Source organism: Anas platyrhynchos, chromosome 5 (genome assembly GCF_047663525.1).
Source record: "Anas platyrhynchos isolate ZD024472 breed Pekin duck chromosome 5, IASCAAS_PekinDuck_T2T, whole genome shotgun sequence".
Taxonomy (NCBI): domain Eukaryota; kingdom Metazoa; phylum Chordata; class Aves; order Anseriformes; family Anatidae; genus Anas; species Anas platyrhynchos.
Window position 1 is genome coordinate 2074130 of NC_092591.1, and position 24062 is coordinate 2098191.

The 24062-nt window shown below is 44.6% G+C and overlaps 1 protein-coding gene across 6 annotated transcripts in view; it reads right to left on the reverse strand.

Annotated features, from left to right (window-relative positions):
* Window positions 1-24062, reverse strand: part of MDGA2 (MAM domain containing glycosylphosphatidylinositol anchor 2) — a 321830-nt gene that overhangs the window by 141191 nt on the left and 156577 nt on the right. For 5 of the 6 annotated variants that reach the window (XM_072038054.1, XM_072038055.1, XM_027457733.3 and 2 more), the window contains 3 exons: window positions 22532-22728; window positions 18731-18863; window positions 2565-2834 (listed from right to left, as the gene is read on the reverse strand). In XM_072038054.1, the coding sequence (XP_071894155.1) occupies window positions 2565-2834; window positions 18731-18863; window positions 22532-22728 (600 nt within the window). Of the gene's footprint in view, window positions 1-2564; window positions 2835-3003; window positions 3346-18730; window positions 18864-22531; window positions 22729-24062 lie in introns of those variants that run through there. The other variant, XM_027457734.3, reaches the window with a different exon arrangement.

Sequence of the window (24062 nt, forward strand, 5' to 3'; positions counted from 1 at the left end):
TTAGAGTTCCTTGTAAGATATACAGGCAAAAAGAGGAAAAAAACAACATCCAAAGGCAGTTATGACTAAATGGGTTCCTTGCATGAACAGCAGCTTTGGTCTATTTTACTTTCAGAACGTCTTCCATGCCAGTGCTCGCTGGAAGAAGAGAAAAATGAGTAATGGCAAAGAGATCTCACATTAAATGCTTCTGCATAGTAGGAAGATGCAAACCAATACCACTGCTGGCACCTGCTATCCTGCTGCTGCTGGAGCAGCGCATAGCAGTCGCAGGAGCTAGTAACTCGCACCCTGGACATTTACGTATTTATGGTTATTTCTTTCTGAAGGATTCTCTCTGATTTTAGATTTATTTATTTTTAATTAAATGTATGGCAGTCATATGGCATCATCCACATTGGATTCAAAGGAAAGTGTGATGGGTATTTACGAATTTGGGCAGTCAGCCACAAAGACAAGAAAATGCTCAGAAAAAAAAATTAAAAAAAATCAAGAGCTGCTGGAAGATAAGGCAGCATCAATGGGATGAAGCTCACACAAAGGCATGTTTGGATAAATGCACGGTGAAATTTAGTAAGTTTTAAGGGGAACAAATTTAATCCAAGCCCTGATGGCATTTTTTACAATTTTACATTCCTATCTGTGTAAGATTAGGGGATTATTGTCTAGTCCTGGGATCGGTAGTCCAACCTGAGAGAAGCTGCAAACTCCAATTACCAACTGCTTCTCCTGCAAGGCTTAGTTGCCATTTCAACTAAATACTCTTTTCTCCTCAGCTGCTGTGTGAAAATCCTGATAAACAGCAACAAAAAAAGAGATGAAAGAGAGAAGCAATGAGCTGCAGGCAAAACGCTAAGAAACATAGACACAAAGTAAAATCCAAACTTGGGTGCAAATTTCACTCACATTTCACTGTGAAACTCAGCATCCCTTTTAGTAAATATAAATCAACTAAGGCCAGAGTAAAAAGACTTTTTAAAGACAATTCTTTCCCTTTAACAGAAATAATAGTAAAGGGGAAAAATCGCAGCATGCAGCCGTGTACTGGGGGGTGATGTTCCTTGTGGTGGTTGCTTCTCAGAATTAATGGCCACACAGAAGAGAAGAAAAAAAAAAGAATCTTCCTCAAATGTTTTAATGATATTTTGTTCAACATCTTGCAGCTCCTAGGCATCTCATAGGCATGGGCTTCTATAAATAAAAATGTGAGGGCATATCATTATTATGCTATGACTCATGGAATTTGTATCTGCAGGGAGCTAGGGACTTGGCTTTTCCTCTGGGCTCTCTGGTGCTGTCTGCTGGGTCAATTAAAATACTCAGATTTCCTTTCACACAAAACCTTTCCTCTCCCTTTGCTTATTCTGAGCGTGTGTTTCACTCACATCTTCCCTTCACAACCTCATCACCGTTGTAAATCACAGCAAATTAATGTTGATGCTGTGTGTTCTTGAAACAACACTGCTTTTGCCTCTTGACAACAAAACCCCTAAGCCAAATGTCAAAAATTCAAATGGAAATACAATATTACAAATAAATCTGTGGACTTCTCCTGATAAACTCCTGCAGACCTAGGCTGATGCGATGCTCCCTCCCTGACCCCCAGAACAGAAATAGCTTCTAATTCATCGTCCTGCTGAAGAGCATAATACGTCGGGCAATAAGAACTGAACAGGGGTTATGGCTCTCATAAAATATTCACACCACTGGCTCCTTATACAGCAGTTTCTCCTGAGTATGATTAATCACATGGCATTATTTAAAGTTCCTATAGCGTGGGAGTTTATGTTTCGGTAGCATTCATAGATTAGATTATAGAAAATTAGTTTCAGATGAACTGTTTGCTTCAGGTAGATTAATCCACTCAGGTGATGCCTACCAGCCAAGTGAACTCCACCTTCAAACCAACTGGCCACGTCCCTGGGGTTACCCAGAAAGCGGTAAACAAATGGGGAGAGTTTCTTTCCACCTGGCAGTAATTGCTCTGCAAGCACTCTTCTCTTACTTTTATCTAAGACAGACATTTAGCCTGCTATTTAGCATAATTAAAGCATAGATACTAATCTAAAGCTCCTACCCAGGGAGCAGTCGTCTGATGGCAGCAGATTCACAGCATGCGCAACAGCCTTAATGTCAGTAACACGCTCAGCTGATGGGAAGGAAGAAAAGGGTGAGGTAGGAAATGATGTCCAGGAGCTCAGGACCCATTAGAGGGAAACTCTGCCATGGCCCCTGCCCTCAGGGCACTGCTAAAAGTGTGTGTGCAGAGGAAGGGCAAACCTTCACGCTCACGGGCAGTGACACGGTGTCCTTTGGCAAGCATTTGTCCCTGGTTTGCGTGAGAGCTTCTGCATCTGCATGGTACAAAGAGGCACCGCTTCACCCCAGGCACAGCCCCAAGCACCAGAGCCAGTGGCTACCTGAAGCCAGCACCAATTCACTCCATGCATTGCTAGAACTGACCAGAAATACATCTGGAAATGTGGGATGCCACTATGTGAACGGAGATTAGAGTTCAATTTATCCTCCAACGTAAAGGCTGCTGGCTTGCCAGCTCAGCTTACCTCTTACAATGATGTTGGTGGACTTTTTTGCAGGGTTTCCAACATTGTTATTGGCGACACAACTGTACGTGCCAGCATCTTCCGACGTGATGGCAGGTATGGTCAGCGTGCCGCCATTGAGGACCGTTTTCTCGGGCAGGACACCAGCGGACCTCACCCACGTCAGGCTGGGGGCTGGCTCTCCTCCTGTTGTCACGCAGACCAAGGTGATCGCCTCCCCGGGGTTCACCACTATCGGGTCGTCCACAAGAAGCTTAATCGAAGGGGATGCTGCAAAACACAAGAGGAAAAGGAAGGTGTAGGGGGGCAATACCTGTGCCATGGCTCAGTCTGACTGAGCACGCTCAAGTCAAGCAAGATCAGCAAAGGTTTCAGCTGCAGCACTGCTAGGAGGAGCACACGTCCTCTGAGAAGGCTGCTCCCTGTCCTCCTGCTCCACCTGGCTCCATGCGTCCCCTGCTTGGGCACCTGCTTGTCCCTCCCTGTCAAACAGTGGGTGAGGATTTATGTGCAGCCGAGCTTGGGAAGTAATGTATAATGCACGGGATAGGTGCCAGCACGCTGGATTTTCCACCCTGGAAGAAAAGCATTAGTAACAATCTTCTTTGGCACAGACACCACGTTGTTCTCTTCAAGTCAGATCCTCTCCATTGAGAACCAGCCCTCTTAATCCACCCGCCTCCCCGATGAACTCCCCGGGACTTGGCTGCGAACTGAGAGGAATTTGTAGAGTTTGAGTCGCGTCTGCCGAGCCAGGAGTCACCCTGTGGGAAACCCCCGGCACACTTGGAAGCAGCAGAACACAGCTCAGGCCCTTTTATCCTGCTCAGGCTGTGCACCCAGCAGCCCCAGCCCCGGCTCCATCCCCTCCCTCACTGGCAGGTGGGAGAGGTGCAGGCTAATTAGGCCCCTGCTAATTGCCACACAGCGGGCAAAGAGCCTTTGGGCAGCACCACCGCCACGCCAGCTGAACTACGCTTGCTAAGGGCAAGATGCTGTTGCTCTCAGAAGGGAGAAAGAAGCCTGTGATTAAATTTAATTCTCTCTCCTTGCCTCTTCTTTCCCCTGAAATACCTGCACACGACATATGGGGAGCAGCAGAAATATTCGGGATGAAGCGACACGGCGGGGCAATCCGTTTTAGATGCTGGAACATAGCGTGGCAATTCGAGCTGCAATTTTTCTGGAGGGATCCACCCTTACTGGATTAGGGTTTTGCTTGAAGGAGTACTCCAAGCTGCGTAAAGGATGAGCCAAAGCCTGAACACGCATTGCTAGCACAGAAAAACAGCAGCGCTAGACAAATGTGCGTAAAGGTGAAGGATGGAAATTTTGTGCAAAAGAAAACTAGAAAAGGTGACAATAAAAATAAAAGGAAATAAAAATGTTACATTTGGAATTGATATATCACTATTGCTGTTACTACAGAGATACTCTCATATGCTCTGCTTTATATGCGAATCTTATTTTGATATTAAAAAAATATAATAATCACTAAAGGCAGGGATAAGTCAACTACAAGATAAGAGTTTTCTTTACTGGGCACTCACCCAGGAGGAGCTGGCTCTCTGCTTTCACAAGCAGCAGCACACGAAGGGGAAGCATTTCTTTTACACCCGTCCCCAGCAGAGGGAGAACAGGCCGTGCCCCAGTCCGGGAAACGCTTCAGGAGAGCAGGAGCACAGAGGTTTAGGGGCAAAGCCTCCTCCTCCTGCTCCACCAGGCTCAAGAGCCCACGGACACCTTCCAGTGTTAATGGCTGGGCTCGTGTAACCAACATAAAGGCAACGAGGCTGGGTGCTTGGCTAAAAATATGGACAGGAAACCGGCCACTAACTGTGTAGGTGTCTGAGAGTGAGCCCCCGACCTCAACCTCCATCATCAACTGGTGCATCCACCAGCTGATGGGCTCCGTTTTGGGGATTAGAGATATGAGACTGGGCAGCATGTCCCATGCTGTGCTGTAGCAGTGTTTGTTCAGAATAAAGTGGCGGAGGCAGGGATCCAGGCACCCCCTGTGCAGCGAGAGCTGAGCTTGGACCTGTGGGGTCATCACCCAGCGTGGGGTAGCGCTCAGCTGGCCCCTCTTGCTCCTTCCCTCCCCACCCTGGTAAATGACTTTTCCTCAGCAATTCTGGCAAGAAGCTGTTCTCTGCTCTTGCTAAACATCCAGCCATGAGACAGGGAACAAGAGAACCACAAATAACGCTTCAAAACTTCGAACAAAAGATGAAAGCTCCAACGATGTCAACCCAACCTGGCGCTGCTGTTTACCATAATAGCCTCGTAATCCTCCAGATGAAAGGGGGCCCTTTGCCATCCTTCAGGTAGAGAGACAAAGATAGCAGCTGATGTTGATAAAAATGCTGTGATACATCCCTTTCATCACAGCACTCAAAACAGTAAGTACATGAAAATTACGGTTTGCATACAGCAATTTCTCCTTGCTTACACCACACATTTCACTTAACTACAACCTACCCCACCAGGCAAACACAAACAAAAATCCAGCAACGCGTTCAACGACTACCATGAAAAGGCTGCTTTAAAGCAAAGAATATTCAATAATTCAGAGGAGATACCAAGGGTTCCTGCAAATGAAACTCACTGTAGCATATAAAGGGTCAAATGTCTATTGCAAAGAGAATACGAACCCCCAGGAACAATGATCTATTATTTTGATATTTCCTTGCTTGAAGTCCTATAGACAATCAGCACTTTATGGCAGCGTACCAACAACACAGCGCCTCTTATTTTCAGCTTTGCGGTGCAGCCAGTGCTGGGATTTGGTCTGGCTGTGGCTGGGGGATGGAAAGGCTGCGAGGCTCCTGGAGCTCCCCTGGACTTTGTCCCTCTGTGCCGAGTGCTGCTGCCAGCCCAACGCTTCCCATTTCCAAAGCTCATTTCTGCTCTCGGTGCAGCTAACACTGAGCTTACTTCCTTCAGCCAGGGATGGGCAGGGGTGGGAGTCAACGCTGCTTTTGTGCCAAATGTGGATGTGGAAAAGAACAGGGCTAAAGCACCGTTTTAGTCACCTTCTGGATGACTTGTATTAATTATCTTGGGTTAATTAACAGCACGTAGGCTTTCTGCAGGTCTGCTTTGCTGGGTAGCTCTCCTGCATTCCTCCAGCCAGAAAGGTTTCCCTTCCCAGACCACAGGATCACCTCCACCTGCTGCCAGGGGATGCTGCAGCGACACAGCCACAGGCAGCTGCCTGTCCCGCAGAGGGGCAATGCGGAGCTGGGGCACTGGCAGCATCAGGGAAGGAAAAAAAAAACACCAACAAAAACCCAACAAGTAACAGGAGGAACAGTAAGCCCTGGCCTGGACTGCGTAGGGTTGCCACTGAATCCCTCTCTCCCAAATTTCCCAAGCAAATACCTGCTAGACAAAAGGTTTGGGACCAGTTTGGGCTGGGGAAACGGAGCTCGCTGCCCTGTGGGATCTCTCCCTGTTCTGGTTTCAATGACAAAGAGAAATACTGCCAAAAAACAACTCATTATCCATCTTAAACTATATTCTGGCAACCTCCCCCTGCGGTAGCTGTCTCTCCCCGCAGACTGCCGGCAGAGACCAGAGGGCAGCTCAACCACCGCAGGTGACATCCAGGGGCCTGGAGGTGGCTGACACCAATCCCACCCTCAGCACGAGGCCCTACAGGTGCTTCAGGAGCCTACAGATGTGAACAGGTTGTTTTTGGCCTAACCCACTCCCTAAAATGGATTTTTTGTCTCACTTATTGGTAAATTTTGGGGGCTAAACGCACAAAACAGAAGTGTTTAATTCATTGCCATGCTGTATTTTCAGTCCAACGTGATTAAAAAATAGAGCGGGCATTTATAAAGATGACAAGATGATCCAGAGCAATTATAATAGTTGATGATTATACCAAAATATTGGTGAAGGACTATTAAAACTCATGCTTCAGGGCATAATTTACTTTTTTTTTTGGTCAAGCAGGAGGAAAGACTATGACATATCTCTTGCACTGCTTTTATACTCTCTCCTGAAATGTCTCAGTGGCTCTTGTTAGGGACAGGATGAGATGTGATCCTAATGGGCTCTGCACGTGGTTAAGCACCCCGTGCACTTGCAAAGCATCTCGCACGACTGAACCCAGCCAGGAGAGCCACAGTGCAGCCCCAGCCCAAACCCAAACTGAGATATTTGTTTAGATAGCAGGAAATCATGCCACTGAGTCAGAAGGAAGAGGAGATAAAGACTCCTCCAAGAGATCTGACTCATATTAAAATGAGAGGATTGAAAAAGCCACTGCGTGCAGTTGCGTGCTCCCGGCACAAGTCTGAAAGACGCTGGAGCTGTGTCTGCCTCAGCCTCCAGCACACAGGTGGTTTCACCCAGCAGCATCCACATCATCTGTGACAGCAGAAATATGAGGGTAAACCACATATTTCTACAGACCACCCTGCTTTCCCAGCACAAGGCTGGAGCCCGGACTGGCATTATGCCCGCTCACTTTCAGACAGGCACAAAAAGATAAGCGTTGAGGCTGGTGGAGACCCTCACATCCTCACTAAAAAGCTTTCACGCGGTCTCAGCTGAGATCATTTGAAGAGAAGCACATTGCCGTGCCAGTCCGCCAGAGATTTACGCCTCCAATCTTCATTTTATTACACAAGTTTTGCAAAAAGTTAGTTTCGGCAAGCAGGCTACTTGGCTGCTTGCCACGTTTACACAGGGCTCTTCTTACATGAAAGGCACTTTGAGATCGAAGTGCTTCAAAGCCCCCAGAACTCAGCAGGTAGATGTGCAATCAAAAGGGAGGATGCGTGACTACACCAGCCACGAGTTCCCTCTGCGAAGCTGCTGCCATAGGAATGAGTTCCTCAGTTTGTGTTTAAATCTTGATGAGATCCCTCAAAATTCCACGAGAAGGTTTAATTTAGGGACATATTTTATTATTTTCCACCGCTGTATGACTGAGTTTTGTTTAATCATGCATTATGCCATTTATTTACTTCTATTCTCCTTGCTCATCTTTCCAAACAGTCCAAATTTTTTCTTCTCCTTCTTCTTAGCTCCATCCCTTCATACCACAAAGCCACGTTTGGGTCGTGGAGACGTCCTGCCACATCCTGCCACACAGAGCAGAACTGATGTCCTCGGATTTGTGTAGAGTCAAAGACTGATGGATTTTACAGATTTAAGCACTATTCAGCACTGCTTTGGGAAGTTCAGCATCAGGTCCAACAGAACTGTCCAATACCAAAGCTCATGGAGACATTGATGACGCTCACGTATGAAATCACAAATTTTTAAGGAATTTCTAACGTAGCAAAAATGTCCCTGTCAAAATAAATCCCTACTAAGTGGAGTGTGTTATCGGCCCAGAGCTACTTCCAGTGTTTCATCCAGGCTTAGGTCTCCTTTAGATGACATCAGCCACTCATGAGACAAACACTGGGCCATCCAGGCAAAGCAAAGCATCTCCCAGCCAGAGCCTTCATCCCGGCACCAGCACAGACTCGGCCAGGCAACCTGCCCAGCGGAAACCTTCTTTCAACTCCCTGATAGAAAGAATAAACTTTGTAACACAACAATAGCAAGCTTTGGTAAATATTTCCATGGGGGAGTGCATGGAACAAGCTTTCCAAACATCCTATTTGGACACGGCAATGAGAACGGCTCCGTTTTCAAAAGAGCCCTGCGTCTTCGCCGTGCTTTAGAAGCAGGGGTTTCCGAGCGCCAGCCCCACGTTTCCAAGCCATGGTTGGTTTGCCAGGGCACAAAGGGAGCCGCAGTGCCGCTGCGAGCCCTTCCCTGCGAAGAACAAGGCCCTACTCATGGCGAGGGAAGCCGCTCAGGTCCCATTCATATTGCAGCTGCAGCCTTTTTAAAGGGACTTCAGTTCGGAGGCTTTCGCGTGCAAGTACTTTTTCGGCACCCCGTGTATTTCACAGCACCGCGGAGCCTGGCTGTGAACGCCACGGCGCATGGCTGCTGCAAGTACACCGGGGCAGAAACCAAGGCCCAGGCACCTTGGAGAATTAAAATCAGAACAAAATCAATGTGTTTTTAGTTAGTATTAACACGTGCACACAAGACAAGTTGGGTGCTGTTGGCATACAGACAGAGCTTAACTACAAAAGGTGTCCACGACAAGCAAACGCTGCTTTTGATTAATGGCTTGAGCCAAAGTTTGCCAGATCCAGCGCAAAGCTAGCAGCCATTAAGTTATCATTAGCACCCTAATATACGTGCTTAACAACATCAGCCTAGCAAGCACCTCTGCCATGACAACCCAGCTCTACAGCAGCGTTTCCAACGTTAAGCAGAGCTGCCATGGGATCACTGGCAGGGAGACTGGAAGCATCCAATTATTGACCCAGTACTGATGTTAACTGAACATGAAAGCAGCAAAGGCTGAGCTGCTGCCGGGGCTGGGTATGAGACAGGTCTACACCGAGAGGAGAAAGACATCTGACACTGATGTAGCACACAGAAGAAACCTGATGCCAAGGTGTGTTATAATTACAATGAGGCAAATATATGCATCTGGACTGGGTACACGGAACGGAGGAAGTGTCACGGTTGGCTCTGAGCATCACTGGGAAACACAGAAGTAAACTAACAATTTAATAGCCATGTCAAAGTAGAGCAGAAAGTTATGTCCTTGAGAACTCACTCATCTATGATGAATAAAAATGAGAAGACATCATTTCCTCCAGTTTTGTGAATTATTTCATAGGCAGAACCAAAGTAATAGAACGTAATTGAATTACACTTTCTCATATATACGTGTGCATGTGCATCCATTTAATTTACAGGGTTGATTTCCTGCAGGAATACAACGCATATGCTCCTAACACACGTACACATTATCAACAGTCCCTTGCAAGTCAGAGCAGAAAGAGAGAACACTTGAGGTCCCCACTGTGCTGGGAGCATCGTTTCTTATTTACCTACCCAGTATAGTTCAAATATATAGAGAGATATTTAATTCCCAGCTGAGGTCAAGATTTTGAATTATTGGGTAAAAATAAACTTTTTATCGACCACCCTGTCACAGCACACTGCGATATTGTAGGTCCTTTCTTTTCATCAATACCCTCTCAGAAAACAACAGCCAAACCCACTTTTATGCACCCATCCTCTCTGCTTTTATCCTTCCTGTTTTTTGCCGACAGAGCCATAATCTTCTGACTTATGTTTGACAGTTCCTCTTGTTGGTCTTGCAAATGAGAGAAATCCTGCGGGCAGGACGTGCCAGCGTGTATCGACCCAGCCAGAATAAGACACTCCAGTGGGCCAAACTGTCAAGCGAGCATCCACTTACATGTGCCAGCAGCTCTTCTGCGCTCTCAGCCTGTGCACACTTAGCTAGAAGAAGCAAGGCTTCTTGGGTCAGTTCACCTTGGGCTTGGCAATGAGTTCTTCAACAAAGGCAAGGGGGAAAAATAGGCAGAGACACGTAAATCTGAGCTCTTTGCTGATTTAGGACTGAAATGCATCACAGAATCCCAGGTTGGAAGGGCCGCTGGAGGCCATCTGGTGCAAGCTCTCTGCACGTTGCCCAACACCACGTCCAGAAAGTTTTTCAAGATCTGCAAGGATGGACACTGCACAACCCCACTGGGCAAGCACCCAGTCATCCTCATGGTGAAAACCCGTTTTTATAAAGTTGTGTCAAGTAGTGGACGGTCACTTGGAGCTCTGGACTTCAGCGTTGTCTCGTTCAGGGGCTGCAGGCAATCTGCATGCACAGGAGTAGCGAAACACTCCAGCTCTAACAACCTGCAAGTTCCCAACGACTTTGCATTTAGACACATAAAACATATGGCACCTCTTCAGCATACAGATCAATCTTATTTTTTTGTTACTTGCTGTTTTTCTCATTTCATCATTCCCCTTAAAATTCTAGCACTTGCCCGGGAAGAGACTTTTTTTTTGACTTTATACACGCAGTTACAGACATACTATCAAGAATGTAAAATTATGATGTTGCAGGGGAAGCAGGAAGGAGAGTTGCAGGAGAGAAATGAAGCAAAGAATGAGATTATATTTAGCAAGGTCCATTTTCTGCTGGGCTCAGCCCTTACCCGATGCAACAACACCCCTGGGTGCAGATATCTGGAGTGCAGGCCCCAGGGAGGGCGCAGGTAACCCTTCCCTCTCCCTCCATTCTAAATAGCCTTTTTTTGTTTTTTTCCTCCCCCAACTTTTTCTGAAATCTTCTGTTTTTTAACCAATGGGGACGCGGCTTTGATGACTCATCTTCTTTCTTCCCAATTTGCCTGGCTGCTTTTCATCGAGCAGCAGCAGCACTTTGATGACTCGCACTTTGCTCGTGCTGCCGTTCACGCACAGATGTGGCATTGATAGCTCCAACAGGGAGGAAGGGAGGCGGATACGTTTGCTATTCAGAGCACTTCCTCGGTGGTTACGCTCTGGAGACAACTACAATAGCTCACAGCTCCCACACTGTATGAACTATTCATTCTGTGGACATTTTATCAAGAGGGTATGAAGGGGAGGCAGGATCCTCCCTTTAGCAGCGGAGTAGTGTTAAATCAGCTTAACCCACTCATGAAACTGTCCCCTTCGTCACTATATTTAGATGCAAACCTACATTTAACCAATGTAGGTTTAAATTCATCTCTGCTAATTTCAGCCACTGGAATGTCAGGCGTGCAACGCGAGGTCACGGATCTTGATGAGATGTAAGCACCCCTAAAGCCCAATTCCTGCTCTCCAAAAATAGATGGGATGAATTGCTCTTCGGAGACGTTTCTCTCCACTGAGTACAGTGCTCCTTGAACAGCCAGTGCAGTACAGGTACTGAAGCTATCAGCATGCTGCAGAGGTGAGACAAATCCTGTCTTTCGACAGTAACAATCACCCACCCAATTAGTGGGTTACGAGTGATTGACTAAGAGGTGATGCAGAGAAAAGACCCTCAGTGTTGTGCTCAGATCGCCATCCACCATAAGCAAAAGCCAGCAGCCATCGGATGGAGCTGCAGAAAGAGGAACCTCGCTGGGAGATGCACAAAACGAGCCCTGCATCGAGCTCCACGCTGATGAGGCTGGGTGCAGAGCACCCTACGTGCCCTGAGGCACCAAATTCCACCGGGGAGGTGGACAGAGGACATCAACAGGAGCAGTGTGAGGCGCAGAGGATGGGGAACAACATAAGGAGCTTGGTTCATTACACAACAGAAGAGGTAGGACAAGACAACCACCTTCAACACACAAAACTGCTGTGCTGAGGCAGCGGGGAATAATCTCCTCTCCACGCCACAGCGGACAGGAGCAGAGTGATGGGCTGTAGTTATGGAAAGGCAGGTTTGGGCTGGACATTGGATAATGGTTTCAGTAGTTGGGGTGTGCAAGCACGGGGCCAGACTGCCTGCCAATAACGCCAAACCTCTGCTGCTGGCAGCTCCTCAACACAGGTCCTACAGACACTGGTAGGACAAGGTTTAGATCCAGTGCATTCTGCCATCAAGAATAGGAATAGATGACTTCTTTGGGTCATTTCCAGCTTTATTTTCTATTATTCCTTCTTACTATAGCATTAATACCATCTACCTTCAGTATTTAGCTCTGCGTACGCAGCTGGCTGTATTTCTTATCTGAGGATTTCAGGACTTTGTAGTGCAGGGCCATGTGTCACTGTCGCACTCTTTAGAATGCCAGGGGATGCGAAGAGAAATATTTTTTAAAGTCAGATAATTCTCTTAAAGATGTATTGTCTGAATGAAGAGTAACAAAGCAAATTTGTCATGACAGACTATTGTTTAATGGAGGGATTAGAAATGAATTAAGCTTTTTTCAATTTGATTCCCAGCACATCCCAGACAGAGTGCCAGCTTCTGCTGCTATGTGAATGAACGGTGTCATGCAACTGAGAAATCACATATTGAAATACTCATCTTTTTTGGTAAAAAGTTACTGTGTTGGATTATTTCTGTGTTAGAAGCTACCAGAAATCAACCTCAACCTTAAACATTAATGACACTGTCCTGACACCTGTACTAAGCAGCCTTAACTGTCTAATTCAAACTAATACACATTTTCAAATGAATCAATGGCCCTGAAATTGCTTTGCAGATCAAGATCAATGCTTTATTTGCTTTTACTCAATGATATTAGAAGAAAATACTACAGGAATCCCAGAATTTTGATATTGAAAGCTGCCTGTTTATTTCAACTCTTTCCATATCCTAATGATGTTTGAAATAAACCTTTCAAGCTACATGTTTGGTTTTATGGGCAAGCATCACGCTTTTTCTCTGCCACTTTTAAAACAATGAACGCTCTTAAAAGGCTCCATTCATATTTACTATTACCTGTGAGCATTACAATGTGAGATTCAGAGTTCACTGTATTTCAATTCACCTTTCCCCACTCTAAAGATTACATAGCAAGTCACATACAAGCTGGAGAGAGATTTTAATATCATCTCTCAATAATTCGTGCTTGATATAGAGCATAATTAATGCTTGAAATAATCTAATCCCTATATTTCTAAAGGCCATTGTGCTTGCTCCTGCTGAGCATCTTCACACCAAGTGCCTCCGTACCAGTGCAGGGCTCAGGCTAAGGCAGGGTGACAGCTCCTTTGGGCTTTGATCAGTTTTTACACATACAGGGAGGTCCTGGGGAGAGGAGATAATGCTGAATTCCAACTACCACTTCCACAGCATTGTTTTTCCTTTAAATGTGCATATTTTATTCACAGAACCACAGATCATCTCCATCAGAAGGGATTTCTGGAGGCCTCTGGTCCAACTCCTCCTTCAAGCAATGCTGATCACACCAGGCTATCCAGGCCCTACATACAGTCAAATTTCAAACATTTTCCCCAAGAACAAACCCTGATCCCTCAGACTCTCCCATACGTGACGTTCTCTAGCCCCAGGCCCTCCCAGATTTGGCATCATCCAGCAACTGGTTCAAAGTGCACTTGGTCCCATTGTTTTGGCCACTAATAACAATATTGCACAATATTGTTTCCAGTTTTGATCCCTGAGGGAGGACTTGAGTAGGCAACCACCAGCTGGACACCCTGCCACCCTTCAAACACAAAGACCCCTCCAATTTTCCACTAATCATCCACCTCTCACCAGCCTGGCTATCAGGATACTATAGGAGATCACGTCAAAGATTTTACCCAAAAAAAAGACAAGAGAAAGAAAAGGTGGACAAAGGAATCACGGGGGTGATCCCAAACCACCTGTAAGTGGAAACGGGTGACAAAAAAGTCTCAGAGAGCCATTCCTATGAGAATGGACCTGCAGGGCTGTGCTCCCCCACCCCACAAGCATTTGCTGCCAGCTGTTTTTCGTGATTCTTGCTGTTTCAAGCTGCGAGGACTATTTGGAGGGAAAATGTCCCGGGTTCCAGGAATACAAACACAGTAAGAGCTCTAAGAGCTTGAGTGGGAAGGAGAAACATGAATGTCTCAAAAACTTGAATGGGGAAGAGGCACATCAGCACCTTGCAAGAACCCTCTGAGGCTTTAGGGGAGAGATGGGACAGCAGCAACCTCAAGAAAAGCCCCAAGGGTGGAGTAGGAGCCAGAAGCTGATCAGCCAGACTGGCTTCCTGGGTACACTGGGGACATAGTGAGGCAACAAAAACTGGCAACGTAGACAGAAAGTGTGGAGGTCATGACTCAGTGAGACACCCACTCTCACAGCTGCTCCTCTTCCGACAGCCTGGATTCAAGCACATACACTGAGAAAGTCGTCAGGGTTCCTCCTCCTTGTCAGAATAACCCCTTGATTTTGTTGCAAAGCAGCTGCCTTTCTGCTTTTTCTTTTCTATTTTTTTTTAAGAATTCCTTCTTGCATTAACTTACCCAAATTAACTTCGATGTGCTGATTTTAAAGGAACTCAGCCTACTAAAAACAAATGAGAGCTGCAAAATTAGTCCCTTTGCTGCTCTTCACGTCTTGACTTCTATTTCTGCTCCTGCCACTCACCAGCGATCTGACAGCAGGTGAATCATTTCAGAGTGTTTCTGCTTGCCTTCAAATTTCTCATCTATTTGGATAATACACTTGCAGAGTAATAGCTGTCTTTAGATACAAAGTGGGTCTGGGCTCAACAAGTGCCTCTGCGTGCTGCTGTACAATATTAGCACTAATTGTCTTCTTGGGCTTCAGCATATGCATAGTCACATGCTTCTGAGATGATCTCAGCTTCTCTCATTACAACACCCATTTTATTTTTGTATTTTAAACCAGTCTGCACTGGAACAAAGAAACCCACGTGTCTGAAAAATGATGCTGACGCACTCTAACTCCTGCAGTCTCTACAGGCACACGGCGATGTGTCTACGGCTCCACATCCTCATGCAGAACCGATGTAATTAAGACACTGCTGTGGAACGAAGGGGGTGTGAGTGTACCTAATTATACCTATGTGGAACTCTTTAAGCCTACACCACGTCCAAAGTATACTGATGAATACGTGTTCGTCTGATGGCATCAGCTTAATTACTTCTCTAATTATTCAAGAAGGAGGCAAGAAGTTTTCTTTGGATTGGTTGCATCGCAGTAATTGATTGTTATTCTGGTGATGCCATGACACACAATCAAATAATCAGCAAGACGGAGTGAGCACAGAAAACAAAAAGGTCACAGGGACAAGCCGGCAGGCTGAGCTGAGCAGAAATCTCAGCTACTCACCCGAAGACATGCCTGGTGTTCCTCAAATTAGTCTCTCAACTCTGGTGTGTGAACAGGAGTATAGATGTATGAAAGAGCCTGTGGCATAAATAGTAGCAGGAGAGCACTCGGGTTTGCATGCTTTCCTTGAAATGAATGTCTACATCCATCCCCATGTCACCTACAGTTCTTGGCAAGGGAAGGTGGGGACACTCGAGCGTTTCAGAGAAAGAAACAGGAAAAATGTGTTCATGCATCTCTGACACCGTACTCTCTTACAATACGGGGAGATTATCAAGCAAAAGGTTTAAACAGGTGACTTGACTGTCATCTGTGAAAGCCTCAGTGGCCTGGAAGCAAACAGCACTTAGGGTAGTAGCAGGATACTGTAAGAGCGTGAAGAATTTCTAGGGACACAGTAATTGCTACGTTGGTTTTGTTTCACATCTGTTGGGCGCCACTTCCTCACTCGCAGCCTGCCAACAATCATCAGATGTGACAAACGCTCCTGCAGCGTGCCGACATCCTACCGTGCAGAACCACGCCGTGGCAATCACTGGGGAGCCAAGGTGCTGCCTGCAGCCTCCCACCACCGTGTCCATCACCCAAAGGGTTAGCTGCTCCGTACAGGTGGTCCACAAACCCCCACAAACTCCATCTGCCTGCTGGGACAGCCCATGTCCCTGAGCAGCCCAGGCTGGAATACGCATCCATGGCAAGGAAAGACCTTCCCAACTTTGCCCTCAAGCCAGTCAACCAAAGGGAGCCTGACAAATAATGCAATTCTGCATCATGCGACAGAAGTCTGAACCCAGTGAGCCAAATCACAGCCAAAACAAGGTGGAAACCCACAGCTGCTGTGTTCTTAGCCACCCTCCTTACTCATCTCTCTCAGACAGAACAGCCAACTAAAGCTTGACACCAACTCTCCCACCAGCTCTGCTCGCAGACCCAATAAATGCAGAACAGGCAAATTGTCAGCAATTTTACAGTGATGTCACATAATTGGTAGCTGAACTTAAACTCACTTAAAGTCACCTCCATTACAAGAAATATCACACACGTTTGCAAACCATACAGATGCTTCTGTTCCTCTCCTTATTGTTTCTATTATATGGACATCTCCATAATATGCCTTCAGCCTTAAATTAAAAGCAGATGGACAGGGTAGGACTACTCTATAGTAGAGTATTGTGTTTGGGTTCTGGCTTTCATTAAGGTGGATTTATGCTGGGTTATTCTGTATTTCTCATTTACGTAACTCCTATGAAGTTACTCAAGGTGAAGGTCTAACAAATAGCTACAACAGATGTCATATCAAATGAGAAAGCTCTGTCCCAGAGTCATCAACGTACCAGTCATCGTCTTTAATGAGTTATTGCAGTAATTACTATAGCTATTTAATCTTGCTCTTGATGTTAGTTGCCACGAGGTTCCTCACGAGAAGTGTGAATATAGATTTTTGGGTTTGTTTACTTGTCAACTATTCCTGAAGAGCTACTCCCGTTAATGTACCGCTACTACCTCCTGGAGAAGACAACTTTCTCCAAAAATAAGCACGATATTCGTACGGTGGAAATAATTCATTCTTGTGGCAAAATAAGACCAAGATCACCCGTGCTTAGTTCAGAATGGCCATGTTATTTCATGTTTCACCACTACCATAGTGTAAACTAATTTCTGTAGCAGCTGAGGTCCAACATGGTAGAGGCTGTTCTGGCACCAACAGCAAAATCATCGCCTCTTACAAATGGATGAAAGAAACACTTTGCTGAGGCTGAGCTCTGCTTGTGAGAACAGAATGGTCATGGACAATATGCAGGCATTGGGCAAGACAACTTCTATAGCTGGAAAACGAAGAGCCCTACAACTTCTGCTGAGCAACCAGACTGCAGATTACAACCCTCAGCCTTCATTCGCATGCAAGAAAGTGGAAAAGTTATGACTAGTATGGAGAGGAAAGTTGCTCTCAACTATCAGCTATGCCACTCCATGGCAAATTAAATTTCATCTCTCTCCTGGTATGAAGTCAGTCCAAGTAAAGAAAGCCAAAACTCAACATTTTGATATTTTTTTTTTTCTTCCTGGCAAAATTAGTAGGAGAATAAAATGAGTGCTTCCAATACATTTTGCTAGGTACCTCTGGAGCTGATTGTAATTCCCTTACTGCCAGTGGCAGCTTTAAAGCTGGGCTGTTAATTTGCTTTGCAGTGGGTTGTGCACAGGAATGGTACATAACACAGTTCTGGAGTCCCTGCTGTCAAATCAGAAATTCAGAAAAGGCTGAAGGCAACTCCTTGGAATAAATCCATGAGAGCAGAAATAATGTGAAATGTGCAAGTGCAAATAAAATTCCTAGTTCATCTTAGATGCACTCAGCATGTTAATACCTCAACTGTTTTGTTCATTTGTTACCTGTTTTCAGTGCCCTGAGGCACACACTATTAAGGCACAGCCTAGCATAATCTAACTCGAAGTCTTCAAATGTTACATCATTTCCTGCAGAACAGTTCTCCAGAAAACACTTCTCTGAAATCTCTAATTACTTAAAACCATAAGCCAATGACTTTGCTCTTTGGCTTCAAGAATATAAAGCATTTCAGACACACATCATCTGCTGATCCTGGATGCAAAACCTTTAAGAGATTCAAAATCTATAATTTCCATCCTGCCAGAAACCAGCATTCAACAGTGTGCTTGCGCTTCCTGCAACGACCAGCTGGTGTGAGACTCCCCAGATCATAGCAATGACACAACCACTGAAGGGAGGAAGATGCACAACTGGGCTCAGCCAGGACCAAGCCCAAAGAAAAGAGCAAAGGCACGAGAAATGCCACAACGTGCAGACACCTTGGTCAGAGATGGATAAATGCCCAGGTAACCTGCTGCAAAGCACTTCAACCTGACTGCTTGAATATTTTCATTTGAAGCAATTAAATCTGAAAAAAAAATGCTTTTGTTTAAATCAATGTAAGAAGTCAATGTTTCATTCACTGTAAGAACATATCAGATCAATCAATATATCAAATCAATGCTTTAAACCAATGTAAGAATATAAAAAGGTTGATTTATTTCCCTAAAATGTTCTGTTGATTACAAATAAGTAGCTTCCAGCAAAATGTTGTGAGAAGCATTTGGGAGTGTTTGGAGGACTTGTAAAGGAACGTTCTGCTCTGTGCCCTGGTTGAGATGCCCTTTCCTTTTCCCTCGCTGCAATCCCTTCTTTGAAGTTAAGTCTATTCACACCAACAAAGCCTCCTGACACTGGAGGAAAATATAAATCATAATAGAGAGTGATAAATATTGATACCAATAAACAAAAAAATCTTCTTCAAATCTTAACTTTGCCAAGGAAAGGGAAAACAACTGAAATAAATGACTTCTACAACTTGGTCCTAAACAGCTCCAACCGCCATAGCTCCTACTATACAGACACACATTGTAAGTGACACAGCAAAGCCGTGCAACCCAAAAGACGACCAAAGGAACATGAAATGAGCAGGGACGGTCACTGCTGGAGACCTACCTGTTTTGTTAGAGAGTCGGAAGGACACCATCTTGTCGGGAATGCTGCAGACATTCCTCACCGAGGCGATGCAGCTGTAATTCGCGTAGTCCTGAGGTCGGAGGTTCTTCAGCTTCAGGATCTTCGTTTCCCCCTGCAGGAGCAAGAGAAAGCATTAAGAAGAGCCTGAAGCAGAGGAGCGAGGAGAGCTGCAGGGTGCACTCGGGATGACTTCCAGGAGGTGTAGATGTGGCCAATTAGTAAGAAGATGTTGAAATGGTCCAGAAAATTATTATTTTTTTTTAATAGCAGAAAGAATGGTGGCTGGCATAGCCTGAAGCCATAGCCCACCTTATATATTAAAGGCAGAAGAAAAGAGAGTGGCAAGGGGGGAAATTGTTTTGGCAGTCTTTGAAGTCACAGCATTATTCTGGATAATACGTCGTAAAGTACAATCTGCTTGATGAAAAGGAGCATAAGCTACAGAAATCCTGCTGCTTTTCCTTTGAAAATGAGCTCCTGATGGATTTTATTTTTAGCCAGGGGTGTAAATGATGGAGCAGGGACCTGAATAGGATGTGTAATGAAGGAGTTCCTTCTGATATGATCAAGAGAAAACTGTAGTGTCCAAATACAACATTTCCACGGCAGCTCTATGTGAAATGGGCACCGCAGAGCTGGGAACTCGGGAAAAAAAGTTGCTGAAATACATATGCAAAATCTTGAAGCATTGTTAGCAACAGCTGTAACAGAAAGCTGAACGGGCTGTTAGCTACAACATCCCCTGCTTACACTGAGCACACAGGGATGCCACGGAACACAAAAAGCAAGAAAGCAGGTGAGTACAGCGGAGCACAGCAGGGCATCATGCATGACACCGTGACAGAGGAGGGCTGCAGAAACATCAGATACGTCTCCATTTATCTATACATGCACATTATTCATCCTAGCACTAAAATAACAAACTTCCTGCATTTTCAATCTCCTCCAGCTGCCCACTTTCAAGTCTTTGCCTGTGTTTATGCTGATAAGCTAAAGAGGTATTGTGCTTAGGACAGGCTGTGGCACAACCTCAGCCCTGGGAGGCAAACACTGAGCCAGCTCATAAGGCATCAAAAGAGCAAACTATGAAAAATATTCATTATTATGTTACTATAGAGCTACTACCACTTCTAATTTCATCACGGCTTGGGAAACATACCGACTGTTTTAACAACATCATGAGCACATACAGGAAAATATGTGGTCGTCTGTGGAAATGCATGCATAGCACTAGCAAAAACAAAGCAAAACCAAATGAACAAAAACAAGAAAAGGAGATACTGTTAGCAAGAAAAGGAAACAGACAGTCATTAAATCAAGCTCAGTAGATGTTTGGAGCATTGGAACTGAAGTGCTTTGTATGTACAATCAGTCCCACAGAAATGATGTGATTAAAATCAAGCCCATGCTGATTCAGTGTTTGCATGACTAAAGCCTCAAAGGGGTGTTCCTAAAGATAAAGATCCTACTTTAAAAAGATTCATCTGGACTAGAGAAGGGCCTGGTCCTGGTTAGTGGCAACGCAGCTACCAAAGCCATTAGGTTCTGGATTAGACTCAAATGCAGAGCGGCTCCATCCCACTGATTTGGTCCTTAGCTGCAGACTCCAAGTGGAACTTGTGAGCTGAACTCACAATGGTATTCTGGATCATGTTCCCAGATTGCAGAGATTTGTAAAAATATATATCTATTTTCTTCATTGGTTTGAATAATTAGTCTAATTATGTCTAATTGCATAATTATTGTAAATACAGCAAATTTAATCTTGTGCTCAGACTGTGCAATTACAATGTGCAATGAGAATGATGCAAACTCTTAGGAAAAAATCTGCATCAAGATTTCAGTTTCGAAAAATTCGGTATTTCCAACACTCGCACAGATGAGAATGCACATGTTTGTTCTTTCCCCGCCCCGACCCCCTCATGGCAGCTAAAATAAGTAGCTGACATTACCTTACTCATCAAAAAAAATCTGAGCTTAAAGTTCAAGAATTCCTTTTTATTTGCCCAGTTTTTAAAGTGACTTCTGTGACTTGATGGAACAAAGAAACTAGCATAAAAAAATTGGCCTTTTGGGGTACAGTAACTTAGAAAATTTCTTTGTGCTACTGTTGTCCCTCACATTTCTTCTGATTTTCAGATTGATGATCCAGCTTTAAAGCAATCAACAAACAAATGCCACCTCAAATTCACCTCTTGGTGCTCTGAAGATATATCCCCTCTATCCCTCTTCACACCAGCTCTTACCGTTTGTTACCATATCCTAAGCAGAACCAAGTCTGCAGAGACGTGCAGTAGATAGACATTTATGATTCTTTAACCTTTAATTACATCTTTTCCTCTTATAAACACATATCAGACCTTGTAGGCACACAGACAAGATACACTAATTCAACCTGAACTCCAAAAACCATAAAAAGGTTATGGATAAGCTTTGGACTATCACCATGACAATGTTTTATTCAGATTATTTCGGCCCAGACAGAGGGTCTAGGAAGAATGCTCCCTGTAACCTAAGAATCTTTTTTTTTTTTTTTTTTTAAATACTTAATCTAATTTCATATAACATGTTTTATTAGATATGTTCTTGTTAGGTGATCGGAAATGTATTAATCATCATTTCCATACCGAGATATTATAAAAGGACCACCTCAAGGGAGTCCCTCACTTTTTAATTAAAGCATAAAGATACTTTTGTTTACACACTTGAATCCAAAGAAACAAGCCGCATATTCGCTAAACTGAATCCATACACCTTAAATTAAAAATAATTTCATCACTTTTAGGAGACCGATAACTTGGCTATGTAATCTAATTCTCATCTCTGCAAGGTTCCAGGCACACATTTCTCAGTAGAATACCTACCCATGGTAGCAATATAAAGCTGTCAAGCATAATAATAAGAAAAACTGAAGGTGCTCTCAAATCATTAGCTGAAAATTATTTATGAAATTTGCAGCTTGCTTTCTGCTATGAAGACCAAATTACCAGGCAGTTTTCACTTGTCTTTACTCGTTGTTGCTTGAGACTTTCCAAAATAACATCTTCTCTTTTTTTTCTTTTCTTCTTTCTCTTTTTTTTTTTTCCTCATACCATCACACACACTTCTCCATAGACAATAGGATATGTCACCTTTTTATTCCAAGACTGTGTAAGTGTGCTAACAATAAATTAATCTGATCTAATCTGACAGACTCTTTTGATAGCACAGTCTGCTTTTATGGCTGTGAACAACAGTAGGACTTATAAAAAGCACTTCTTCCCATTTTTGCCACACCATCTTTAAAGTGTGTAAGTCTGGAACAAAAATCTTATATTCAAAGCTGTGGAAGGTGGAATAATAATAATAATAATAAAACAGGGAGTTGCCTTAGAGTTCAGCCTTCTTGAAAAGCTTTTTAGGCTGTAACTTCTGTGCAGAATCACTTTGCATTGTATTGGAAAAGATTAGGAAATAGCAGTCAAATCAGAGCACCGGGCTTGCAGGCTCAAGGAAAATGACTTCAAAGGGGCTCCTGCAGACAGCACTCACTGTGCATCTTCCCATAGCTTCTTGCTTCCTAATTTCTTTATCAAAAAATAAAAAGACATATTTTATATTAGTAGCTCTTTAAAAACTACATGGGTGGATGTGCCAGGCTGTGGTTCTCTGGAGGGCATGCCCACCAGGCACCCCAGGAACCCAGCAGGGTTGTGCAGACAGACAAGCTCTACATCCAGTTACAAAGTCCCTGGTGCAAGCACTCGAAGGAGAGATAAATACTGCAACTTCATTTCCTACCTGTGTAAAGAAGGGCTCGTAGATCTCAACTCCTTTATCAGAGCCTTGCAGCAGTACCTCCTGGCCGCGTCTCCAGCTGTACCGAACAGGCGGATTGGAGTTGGCAACGCACCTGAGAAACACAGTTCTCTCATAGTAAAACTGCTCCTTCGCTTCCCCTATGCTCTGGTGGACTGTCACTATCGGGTCATCCAAATCTGGAAAGGCAGAAGAAACAACAGAGATAAAGTCAGGCTCCGCCAACACTGCGATCCTTACCACTCACATGAGCAGGGAGGCAAAACAGAAGCAGTGCAGCTCTAAATCCCAGAAATATAAGTTTGAAGACTTCCTCAGCAGAATCCAGTTTTAGAGTTTGTTTTCATCCGTACAGCACTTAGTACAACTGGATCTTTGTTCACCACCCTGGCTTATTACAATACACATGATAATACGACAGTATCTATCATATTTCTGACATGTTTCCATTAATATTTAGGCTTCGTCTGGTTTTCATCCCGACTACTGATTTTTTATGTATGGTTTTAATTTAAACATCTCTTGGAAGAAAATAGTTTATCAAGCTTTGGTAATAAATAGTCAGGCTCATTTGCATCCTAATGGCAGGATCCACTGGAATGTTGATCACGTGAATGCATCTGTTTTCCTTTAAAGCAGCAATTTAATACAGTAATTTAATGCACATTCCCTTCTTTCAGTTACATGCATTTAACTTCAGGCAGGTAAATTCATCCCAGGCTTTAGAACACACTTCTCTTGATTAAAATACAGGTATCATATAATTACTCCCACCGCTTCATCACAGAGAAAATTAGATCCCCACAACAGAATTCATTCATCTTAAACAGGGAAGAAATAGAGATAGCCCTTGGAATGTGAGCACACTTAATGAATTAATTTGGGCTTTATTCCACCAGGAACAAGTAGATTCCTCTTTGCAAGGGTTTGCTGTTGTTTATGGTGAGCTTTCTTTGAAGGAATAATTACACCCAAGAAGAAAAAAAAGCAAGAACAATGTCTGTCATCACCAGTTCCTAGCTAAAAATGCTTGGCCAGTGTGGTCAGCAGTTCCTCACCGAGCTTTAGGGAAAAGTTCCACCACCCAGCGAGCTGGCAGCCAGCACAGGTTGCTGCTCAAGGCCAGCAGTTAGAGCACAGCACCGGTGCTGGTACCCACAGAGGAGGACCACGACCCCAGTTATACCCACACCAAGCCCATCTGCAGGCACACAGCTACGGCGTGTTTCCACGTGCAACTCAGCCCCGACTGGAACACCTCACCAAAATGCAGAACGAGGGTGCTCAACTCTCATAACCACCAGTGCCAACAGGAACGCTGCCGTGACTGAAGGCACCCACCCCCCTGTCCCTTTTCAGTGGTGTTGGAAACAAGGGCAGTTGTTGGGGTGGGAGCATCACCTGCATTTTGCTCCCACATCCTTCCCCCAAGTGCCAGCCGAATGCAACCGTAACCACCACAGGGTACTGTGCCAGGCAGGCCATCAGTGCAGCAGCTCTTCTAACATTCAGA